The sequence below is a fragment of the Anneissia japonica genome, unplaced genomic scaffold (assembly GCF_011630105.1).
Source record: "Anneissia japonica isolate Jap-2015-1 unplaced genomic scaffold, ASM1163010v1 scaffold288164_len509026_cov199, whole genome shotgun sequence".
NCBI classification, from domain to species: Eukaryota; Metazoa; Echinodermata; class Crinoidea; order Comatulida; family Comatulidae; genus Anneissia; species Anneissia japonica.
In genome coordinates, this window is record NW_022752067.1 from 98,018 (window position 1) to 109,908 (window position 11,891).

At 32.5% G+C, this 11,891-nt stretch overlaps 1 protein-coding gene across 2 annotated transcripts in view; it reads left to right on the forward strand.

Moving 5' to 3' along the window:
- LOC117122086 overlaps positions 1 to 11,885 on the forward strand; it is a 14,438-nt gene extending 2,553 nt beyond the window's left edge. The window contains exons 2-9 of one of the 2 annotated variants that reach the window (XM_033267557.1): positions 2,066 to 2,186; positions 3,794 to 3,904; positions 4,170 to 4,289; positions 6,727 to 6,828; positions 7,582 to 7,629; positions 9,278 to 9,313; positions 10,066 to 10,125; positions 10,889 to 11,885. In XM_033267557.1, the coding sequence (XP_033123448.1) occupies positions 2,066 to 2,186; positions 3,794 to 3,904; positions 4,170 to 4,289; positions 6,727 to 6,828; positions 7,582 to 7,629; positions 9,278 to 9,313; positions 10,066 to 10,125; positions 10,889 to 11,388 (1,098 nt within the window). In that variant the 3' untranslated portion in view covers positions 11,389 to 11,885. The remainder of the gene's footprint in view (positions 1 to 2,065; positions 2,187 to 3,793; positions 3,905 to 4,169; positions 4,290 to 6,726; positions 6,829 to 7,581; positions 7,630 to 9,277; positions 9,314 to 10,065; positions 10,126 to 10,888) is intronic. The other variant, XM_033267558.1, reaches the window with a different exon arrangement.
- The last annotated feature ends 6 nt before the right edge of the window (positions 11,886 to 11,891 follow it).

Genomic DNA, 11,891 nt, shown 5'->3' on the forward strand with positions numbered 1-11,891 from the left:
GATTCCTATAGGACATTTTCGTAAGGGTGTGCACGTTAATGATGGAAAAGGTTGAGTTTTAAGTCATTTTTAAAATGAAGTAACAGAAGAACTGTTTTTAATGTGTGCATTGAGTGAATTCCAAAGTGTAGGTGCAACAAAGCAAAAAGATTTATGGCCAATAGTTTTTACGGATGTGCAGGGAACGAAGAACAAGAAATTATCAGATGGTTGTAGGGTGCGTCCAGGAACATAAATAAACTACAAAACAGTCTGTGCCTGACAAATCAGTTTTATATGAATAGACAACAAATCTCACTGTGTGTAAACAAGTCATGTTGTGTTTATTTGTGTATTTTCACACACACAATGTTAATTACTACTGTAGGTCAATTAAAAAAATAAAAAAACATTTGAATTATTTAATGCTTTAGCTTTAATGTAAATATAATGTAAAATTTTGATATCTTGATAGCAAAATTTATGGTTTTTGGAAGTAGTCCATTTCAAACGCATTCACATTTTGATGGAAATTGCATAATGCGTCTATGGTGTTGGTGTCGAACTGCAAAACTCTGTATATTGAAAATGCGCAATTTTGTGTTGGCCTTTCACTTAATGGTGGGCTAAAGCCAGTAAAATGTCTAACCACTATGCACAAGGTATGTTGATTCAGAATGTCTTTTTATAAAACGTTGTGAAGCCTTTTGTTGAATTCATTTGTTGTATCATACCATGCAGAATTCAAATAAATTGTTATTGAAAAGGGCATAATGGAAGTAGAATGCTAAAAATGTTGCCAATAGGCAACCTATTGAACCAGTGCCGAGTCATGGTACTTTGTGTGTTCAGTCATAAATCTGGTACAATAATAATGGGGGATTGTAATGTATTCAACTCAGGTGTCCAAAGTTGGAGGAAGCCGGGACATCTGATTAATCTATCTCTCTAACTTTATTTTACTGCATATATGTGTTATATGTGCAGGTGCAACAAAGGAAAAATCATTATATAATGATGCCCATCACCGCCTGAAAAATTAAAATTATAATAGTTAAAAAATGTAATTATAATTAATTTGGGGCAGATGGGTTAGTTTCGGGAGATTTTTGCTGTCATGCGGAAGTGCGATTTCCGGGAGACCACCTCCAGAAGACTTAGAACCACTTTTTACCTGAGTGGGAACCACTTTTTACCTGAGTGGATGAAACTAAATTCAAATTCTTGGATGTACTGTGGTCATCTAGAAAGCATCATAAAATCATAGGTCTGTGATAAAATATAGTACTGTAAATATTTTAAAGGTTAATGGTAGGATAGAAGAACTTTCGAGCATCACTGTGCTGAATTGCTTATGGGCACATTCCGTGACTACTTAGCTGCCATATTATATAAAGAGGCACTTACAGTAGCTGCATGTTTACATCTTTCCAAAACGACAGGCTGAAATTAACATAGCATCGGGGTAACACTACTTTGAAAGCACACATCTTGAGGAATGCTTTTTTTTCATGAACAGACAAAATCTCTCGGTGAAATCTCAAATGTGCGTACTTCAAAATCCCATTGCATCTTTCGTAGAGTAGGCTACTCTACGAAAGATGCAATGGGATTTTGAAGTGCACACACAAGCCAGATGTGTACACTGGACCTCCAATTTATATCCTTATCGTACAGCACTGTCCTTAGGTGTAATAGGCAACCTAATTTTTCTGCCAGCTGTAACCCAGCTAGGTCTTATCTAGCCAATCTCATCGCTTAAAACACAGTACGCACATTTGAGAATTCACCAAGAGATTTTGTCTGTTCATGAAAAAAAAGCATTCCTCAAGATGTGTGCTTTCAAAGTTAGTCTAACTATGAAGAGGTAGAGTTTGATAATACAAAATAAAAAAGTCAAAGGGGAATTGAAAATATTTTTTTTTTGTGATGAATTCATACATTGAATGGCAGTTATAGCACAATGTGGACAGTAGGGCCCATCTTGAGTTTTCAAGAACCTATCTCCAGTGATTGGTCATGTTTAGTTTTTGTTTATTTATATATTGGTAAAATGATTTTATCTAAATTGTTTTTCTTTCAATAGAAGAGACAAGTTAGCAACAGTATATGTACAACTGGATGTTTCCCTGGTTACCAAGTAAATGAGTCTTGTTGCGAAGTTGGCAGTAGTTGTACAGAAAGTGAATTTTGTGAGGAATGTGTTGGTGAGTGGAAATAATTCTTGAGATTTATACAATAGCTCAACTAGGTTTGTATTGTAGCAACCTGAAACTTACCAATTTGTGTTACGTAGTAAACATTTGATGAATTAATGTGGTGTCAATTAAATTACAAAGGTAGCTTTAACAAGAAATCCCTGAAATAGCAATCGGAGAAAAGAAGCAATCATGATATAATCATCACATAATATCTCATTGTTAATCTTTTGACATTTATTTATTACAAATTCAACATAAGCCAAAATTTTGCCAAATGTGCCTCAACACAGTTGAAAAGTTTTTCTTTAACAAACTTTATGAAAATATTTAAAAATTATGAACTCGATAATTACACGTCGATTAAAATGTCAATTTAAGGTCATTAAAATAAAAATTTACTTGAATTCAAGAAAACAAGTCTTAATAAAAACATTTGATTTCAATAATAGCAACAATAATGTACCTGCGATACACTCTTGTAATGTGTCATAATACAGCATATCAAAATGCCAGGTTTCTCAGAAAGTATTACCTGATAAATTTTGTTACATACCTAACTGCGTTTTCGAATATTTTGCGTCTGCTGGGTAATAATCCTTGTGTTTGTCGTAACATAAGGTTGGGAATTTGTTTTTAATAGTGTTTACTAATGATTGATCTTTTAAAAAAGTGCATTTTTATATATCTTTTTTTTAATAATGAAATCGCCCAACCCTGCGGAGTGCACTTTGCTCAATATGTTCATTTTTGCCTATCTTATATGAGCGCAGTATTAAGAATGTTTGGTTACATGGTCAAAACAACCCTTGACATTAAAATACAGTTTATCTCTACATTTAAATTTTGCAATGTGAAAAGAAACCTTACTTTCCAGCCTCACCCGTTTCTATCTCAGAATTTGGGGCTCCAGACTTATGTCATGGTGATTTTGTTGCTTTTGGGGCCCCAAGACACTTGTCTGAATAAATAAATGAAATGAAAATTAAATGTTTGCAGAATGTAATTGGTCAAAGTTCAATTCTCAAGATTGCCTCCTGGAGGAATTAAACCTCAGACCAACAAAGGAGCTCAACAAGTGAGCATTAATAAGTGGGGGGTGAGTGAACTGTCTGACAGGGGACTTGAGGTCGTAGGCCCGAGCTGGGGGGTTTGAGAGAGTGTTCCCACTCCCAAAATGAGATTTTTTTAAGGAACCTCTGGATAGCCAGAATTGACACTCTCAGACTGTGACAGACATGTGTTGGCTTGGCATGGGCTTATTTTTATATTTTTTTTAGTCCAACTGCCTGACAAGCTCTGTCTGATGGGGGGGGGACTTGACCTGCCCAGTGGGAGGGGGACTTAAACCCCTGTTTTACCCCTCCCCATCAGAATTTGACATAATTGTTATGAGAGTATAAATACTCTCTGGCAACCTCTATGGTTCACCTGAAACATATGCTCAGTGATTGTATTTGCATCAAACTTTCTATACTGCTCTCACACAGTTGTTACCACAAGACTTTTCTTTTCTAAAAAGTCCATATAAGACTTTCAATGGTACAGTATGTTCTGCAATGAAACTGTACATGTAAGTAGTTTCATACTAATTTATGTGTATTTTATATCAACAGCTGAAAGTTATTCTAAAGGTGGAAGGGATGATAACTGTAAAATTTGTGACAAATGTGAGAATGATGAAAAAGTGCTGGAGCCCTGTTCAAAGGAAAACAACACTGTTTGTGGTAAGTCTGTTCATTGCTTCTAGAAGCAGCAGGTGCACTCCAATTGAATGTTTATGTCAACAACATTGCAGTAGTACAAAGAAAAGAATATTGTTTTGATATTGATTTGAACAGTATTCTTCATGAGGTTGTGTTGAAACTCTGCATTTTTTTACCGTCTGCAAATCTATTTTTTTTTAAATGTTAATTAAACATGATAATCTAAATTCCAATATATAAAGTACATATTATATAACATACCTTTTATATATTTTTTTTATTACAGCCAGTAGTAATGGCAGCACTGTGATAACAACATCAACTGTCTTGACTACAACAGTACCAGATGGCAATCCCAAGAACAATAAAAAACCTGTGGTTGTAATTCTTGTTGTTGCTGCTATAGGTATCTTAAAAGTTCATATTGCTAATAGTTTCTATTTTTGTATCTGACATTTTATATTAGCCTACCCAAAGGAGGAGGGGGTAGGCTATTGTTTTTACTTTTTCTTCTTTTCATGCTGTCTTTGTCACTGTTGCTGTCGTTGTTAGTCATTTGTTTGTTACTACGATAACTAAAGGTTGGTAAGTCCCATTGTTTCAAACTTGGCAGAATGCAATTGATAGAATAAGATGGAGCCTATTGTTTTTGGTATGTGTGTGAATATGCTAATTGCTCATTTGCATAATTATTTCACTAATTAAGTAATTAATATTAGAAAACTGAAACCATGCTTCTGGATATCCACACCCTACTCCAGGTCATCACCAACATTTAATCACCTCATCCTTGGGTCATACCTAACATTCCATGTAACTCCCATTTAGATCTCTGCAGCCATTTTTGAGATATTTTGAATACAACACACACACATACACGACCTTAGCACTTTAAATGACCCTCAAATTCACACCTGAATTTGGATTGTCTCCAACACTTAATAATTTCTTCCTTGTAACTTGGTTAAACGTTCATGAAATATTCATTCAGATCAGTTGATAGTTTCTGAAATATCTAGTCTAAGACGTTTTCCTTTAAATGGTCCTCATATCCACACCCTACTCCGGGTCGTCACCAAAAAGTAATCACCCCATCCTTGGGTCATACCTAAAACTCCCTGTAACTTTCATTTAGGTCTGTGGAGCCCATTTTGAGATATTTTGAACAAAACACACTCACATGAAAACACCAAAACGTGACACACAAACACCCACCAACTTTACACAACTGAACACATATATCTCTTGGCGGAGATATTAAACAAGCAAGTTTAAATGTGTGTATTTCATTGAATAAGATCTAACAATGCCAGTGTATAGCTGTTGTGTATGAACGTTCTATCAGGTCATCATTTAAAAATAGTGTGTGTAGTAAACGCATGCTTGTGATAAGCATTAAAAAATAGTTTATAATCATGATTCATAATATTGTATAAAAAATAGTATTTGATAAAAAATGATGCCCTATTATTCAGGAAAGCAAATTACCTGACTGGTTGGATGAAAGAGAATTCTTATTTTTATTACTATCTCAATACATCAAAGTATTTTATTAATCTTTTTATTGTTTACTTTATAATTTTCCCTTGGGCTCTCGTCCACACCAACCGTCCGGATGTTGTTTCGCCGCGAGAAACGTTCTGACTTGTTTAGTTTAGTCTGTAGATCAGCGGTGGTAGTTAATAAATTAACAACTGACGATTTTAAGCCATTAATTACCTCAGCCATATTCTTTTCATTTTTTGGTGGGGCGGGGGAAATTAAATGCAATGGCTTCACAAAGTTTGGCTTTATTTGTCTCTTATCCATTTAAAATAGACTCAAGTTTCTTTTTCATGAAAGATTCAAAGGACAAATGACTGGTTACCACAGGTGGTTTATTAGCTACTGTATTACCGTGTAGTTTGTCTGGTTGTCGACATGCTATACGGTGATCCAGATTTTATTTGTAAAACATATATTTCACAATGCGTTTCAGGGGCTAGTTTTCTGTACGTCTTACTCCTACCAGTGCATAACTCCAAACTGTTACCGCACTGTACTATCTCGAAAAGAATGAGATTGGCCTTTTTTTCGAGGCTGCTTTTGCAAACTAAAGAAGTGGCTTCAATTTCAGTTGGGCTTTTTTTCCATATTAAGCCCGTCGGGCTTCTATTCGCGGTTTTACGGTATATAACGACAATGTGATGTGAACATTAATAATAAATTCATATAATTATGGGTATCCATATATATTTATTTAGAAAAGTAATATTATAATTGAGAAAAAGTGGTCCAGTGCAACCGGTGCGTTTCCGGCCCTGTCTTCCCTTAGGGATAATTATAATGAAATGAACCTAAGATCCCTGCAAGTCTGCTACAGTATAACTTGTTCAGAATGTAGTTAAAGTGACAAGATATTGTAGCGCCGGTGCTATGTTTGTAAGATGGCACTCTCGCTTTTTTCAAATTTTCAAGAATCTCATGTGTTGAGTTTTTCCAAATTGAATTGTTGGTGGACAGATCTGCTCTACATGTCCTTGAATCTTTTTAAAGAGGTACACAGTATAAGATTGTTGATCTGTATTCTTTTTTGTCTTGTTTTTAATTTTATATGGACATTAATAGTATGAAATTAAAGTATTAAATAAATATTATATTTTTATTCTATATTTAGCCCTGTATCCCGCAGGGGCTCTATACCACCCCAGGTCCCTATCTAGAAGGTTCCCAGAGGGGCCCTGGTCACTGCAAGATGAGTACATTCTTGATCTATATGTATTTCCAATGATCATTCTTAAAAATTAATAAAATAAAGACCAACTTTGTGTTATTTGATAGGTATTTTTGTTTCTTTTTTTTAGTTATTATAATTGTTTGTATTATTGGCTTTGCTACAAAAGTGTTTTGTTGGTGGACTAAGGAATCCCAGGAATTTTGGACTAATTACTTTCCCTGTTGTTGTGGTAAGATATATCAATTATAGTCTTTTAGAGTTTCTTACCAGGATTTAAAGTTCTTCATATGTACCAAATTTTCTTATTTATGTGAAGCATTATGAAGGCTAGGTTTATTAATTGAGTGGATTAATATAAAAATGTATGTTTTGATACCAGATTTCAATCCAAATAACATAATTTCTTCTAATGCTCTTTGCAACTACAAGTCACACTTAAAACCTATTCGTTTTCCGGTGGCTATTCCACATGCATTTTGATCTTGTTTGGAATTGGCGGCATATAAATTCAAGATATTATTATTATTTAAATATATAAACATGTAATAAAAAAACGAATAAAGTATATAATTACAGACTAAAAACTGAACTTCTATTTTGATTGTTTAACAATTAAATGGAATAAAATATCAATGGGATAAAATATTTTACATATATGTAAAAATATGAAAATAATTTTAGTATATTGATAGTAAAGGAATGATAAAGATAAGGCCAAAAAAAGCAAAAAGAAATTGTGCTGGCTCTTGCCCGACCAAAACAAAAACCCTGGAGATCTAGGGATGGCTTTTTTATGGAAAAAGACTTTAACTTTTTATCTTCTTTGGTTGTAGACTATTTATCCTGTTTCTCTTTGAAATTTTCCCAGTTTTGTCATCCACCGATGTCTGCCACAAACAGGCTGCCTTTGCATTTACCATACTACTGTACTTTATACATTATGTTACTATTATTATGAACATCTTTATTTTTTTCAAAATAGAGAACAGAAAAAATGACGGTAGAGAGGAGCAATCCCCTTTATCTACAGGTAGGGCAACATTAAAATATAAACTATTTATCCTATTTCTTTTTGAATATGTCCCAAATGTCTGTCTAATGTCCAGGCTGTCCTTGCATTTTCCATACTACAATATACTATACTGTCACTGTATTATGAGTATCTTTATTTTGTTCTAAATAGAGAACAGACAAAATGACAGTAGTGAGGAGCAATACCCTTTGTCTTCAGATAGGGCAACATTAACCTTTTGGTTGTTATTAAATAAATAAACTACTGCATTGTATTTTTTTTTAATGTCCCAGTTTTCTGTTATTTACAGGATATCTGTTAATGTATGTTTTTTTTTTTAACATAGATACTATGAATAATGATTGACTTTAGTATTTTACCATACTATATAATATATTGCCAGTAATTAATTGTCTTTTTTTGTTTTTTTCCAAAGATTAGAAACATTTTTGGATGCTTTTTCCTCAACAGAAATCAAAATCAGGAATTCCCTAAAACACTCCCTTGAATATTTCTCCCTACTCTATTTATCCCATATCCAACCTACAATTGAATATGCTTTTCCTGATTACAGCCTCTTAAATATGATCTTCTTTATTTTAAACGTTGGTTAAATACTGTTCTCTTCAACAAAATTAAAATCATTGGGACCAAACAATACTCTTGATGAGCACATGCAAAAGTTTACAATTGGGGCCACCCCCTCCCCCTTTTGGGAGGTAAAAAAAAAAGAAAGAAAAAAAAGTAAGAAAAAGAAAAAAATGATATCCCAGAACGTCTCAAATGTTATTTTCGGGCGTCTAGAACACATAAATTTTGCGGGGGCATGCCCTCGGACCCCCTAAAACATTGTTGTCTCGAAATTTTGGCCCCCCTTTCGGCCCCCCCTTTTGGACATCTCTGGATCCACCCCTGACAATAGTGCTGCCGCACCATGACAAAAGGAAATAATTGACCATTTTTCAAAAACAAGTTTTTTTAGTCACTTGTTTGGAACATATTAATATAGAGTTCAAATTCCACTAACTAACAAGTAATTAGCAACACAAAAAGGAAGTAAGAGACTCAAAATACAGTAAAAACCACCAGAAAAGAAAGCAGGGGACAAAATCAACATGCTCCATATTCCTTAATTACTCAAAGCAACAAACATCATTGCTTCCTTCTGTCATGGTTGGGCAGAGTAGCTGTATATCAAGTAAATTTTTAGTCTTATAATATCACAATTTATAAATTTCATAAAATCTACTAGTGTCATGTAGTTTTTATTATATTTTTATAAGTGTTTTTTGTGAGAGTAATTTAAAAAAACAATGATTTCTCCATACATAGACTCAAAAGACAATTTACCAATTAAATTTTATTATCTAATTAATATTCATGAGGTATAGTAGGCCTAAAATTGTTTACCACACACACTACTGATAACCTGTTAAAAGCAGTCAAGAGGTTATTTGCTGTAAAATCAGCTATTCGTAGCTATCTATAGGGTGTTTCTTGTTTGTTTTTTGAAAATCTCTCTTTATTCAGTTATTGATCGATCAGAGTCTGCACAACGATTTGGCTTCTATTGCATTTGAATCCTGCACTTGTAATTTAATTATTATTTACTGTGTAATATATATATGTCAATTATATTAAGTATTGCTTTTTCCCCAAAATTTAGAGGAGCAATGCTTACTACCTGTAGATAGAGCAAAAGGTAGGCCAACAGTAATATTTTTATCTTATTTTAAAAGTATTTATTATTGATTTGATTTGAATTTATTCAGTTTCACTCTAAAAATATGTTCATGAAATACAATATAGCAAAATTAGAAATATGATTAAAACAGTATATAAAGCACATAATTTAGACATTTAAATTGCTTTTTAAAGAACTAAATATTATTAAAATTTATAAGATAAAAATGTACAAAATGTGAAAGAGGATTGCACTTAAAATGGAACTGACCACTTAATTTTAATGGGGTCATAGTCCTATCTGTTGTAGTCTATAAAAACCCAGCAAAATATATAAAATTAAAAGGTTATAAAATACACATTTAAAAGTCATTCAGTTTTCTTTTTTTAATGTCCTTGATCAACTTAAATATTTAACCGTACTACATTATACTTGAAATAATGTCATTTACATTAGTATTTTTATTGTATTACTTTATCTTAAGTGTGGTAGTAGTTAATTTCTTGTATAAAAAGGATATCTGCATTTTGGCCTTCGAGCCATAATATAAAACATGGTTTTTTTCTGTTTTAAAGTGTTTCTTAGCCCTCAAACAACTAATGACAACAAATAAATTTATTTATTTTCATTTATTTTATTTTTTAAAATTAAATTTAGTATATAAAACAAAATACTGTAATAAGAAAAAAAAAATCAGTGCATCAGTTTTAACAAATCTGCAGCTCTTATTAGAGTAAATATTACAATTTAAAAAAAAATCTTCATTTCAGAGATCCTAGAGATATCACTAGCAAATATTAAAAGGCCAGATTTGGCCTTAAAAGTTCATGGTAAGTTGGACAAGTATGCTTTATGTATTTAATTTTCTTATTAAAATGAAAGGAAAATAATCAAGACCTTGTTTTATTTATTTGTTTATTTTTGTTTTGTTTTTTGTTTTTTGTTTTTTTTTTTGTTTCCAAATTCAATGTAACCATTAGTACTGTGTAATTTAGTCAAATAATCTAATAAAAAAAGTAATGGTTAATAGACATCTAAATCAAAAATACAAAACTACCTTTAAACTAACCCTGAGGAGCTCAATCATAAATATTTTCGTACAGGCAGGTGCCACATTATGGGGTATTTTCGTATATTTCTTAGCACAGGTGTGGAAAATGATTGGGTGAAATTGGTAGCTTAAGTGTTGTGATTTTAGCTATATACCTTTATTACCTTGTTAGTCCTAACCCTGAACCCTAGTACCATATTATGTATGTGTGTATATTAAATTATACATTGTAATTGTAAATTGTATTCAGCCCCAGCATATAATATTGAGAAAGAATGATCATACAATATACAGTAGACCAATTTTTACCAATTATGAAGTGTTTGATCAAGTATTTGGTAGTTTAGTGGCCTATTATTTGGACAGTTAGTGTAATAACTGTAGTAACAAGGGTTCGCAGCAACAAATTGACAGTAGCTCAAAATGGCACTGGAATATGACTAATAATAAATCATATGACATAAGAGGACAATATTTCAGTCAATAATGTAATTATTATTACATTTTTTTTTGAACAAAATGGATTTGCCTTACCTTTATAGGTCGCAAGGAAGATGTAACCCAGGATGGATGGTATAGTATTATCGATGATCTAAGATTCCTAGACTTGAATTTTAAAGAACTTACTGAAGTGTGTGGCAAACTAAGCAGTAAACTCCCAAACTGCGATAACTCTCGCTATGACCCAAATCGTGATATTGAACAGTACTGTAATAACTTACCAGACGAGGAAAACACCCACTTGTTAATTGATTTGTGCAAGAACGATCCATTCCGTAGAGCATCAATCATTGCATATGAATCTTTGGGTCATAATTATGAGCTATGTTTACGTACTGTGATTGAGCTCTGCTGCAAAAAGGAAGATATTACCACTTTAAGCGATGTTCCAACCTCAGAATATGAGAATTGTGTCATGAATATAATTCAAAACCACACTGATTTCAATGAAAATACTATTCTACAAAGTGGATTAGATTCTGTGCTGCAATCATTTGCAGCTACGAGGCGTCGTTTGGGACGTTCCTATTTATGTCTTTAAGTATATACATTCTATTGTTACAGAATTATTACTGTGAAACTATTCTGTGTACAGAAAAAATTATGTGTTAACAGAATTAATTATGTAACACAGAATTATTATTAACTATTCTGTAGTACAGAATTAATTCTGTACTACAGAAATATTTCAGAACAGAAATATTTCTGTTCTTACAGAAAGAATTCTGTCCATTCAGAATGTATTCTGTAAAGCCAAAAAAGATCAGGTTTTAAAATACTTAATTTTGTAGTTTTATATAAGCCTATTTTATACTTTAAAAGCGGAACAAGTAAATAGGAATGTGCAACACATGGCAGGGGCTTAACATTTTTTAGATAATGGTGAACCTAATTTTGATAATGTATTTGGTTGGTCATTGGTTTTCAGCTTTCTGTTTTTCCTTTCAGTTTGTATTTTGTATGTAGGTAGTTCTTGGTAAACTAGTTTCTGTTACCAAGAAAGATTTTATTATTACACCATAAAAGAAGGAACACAGATGATGA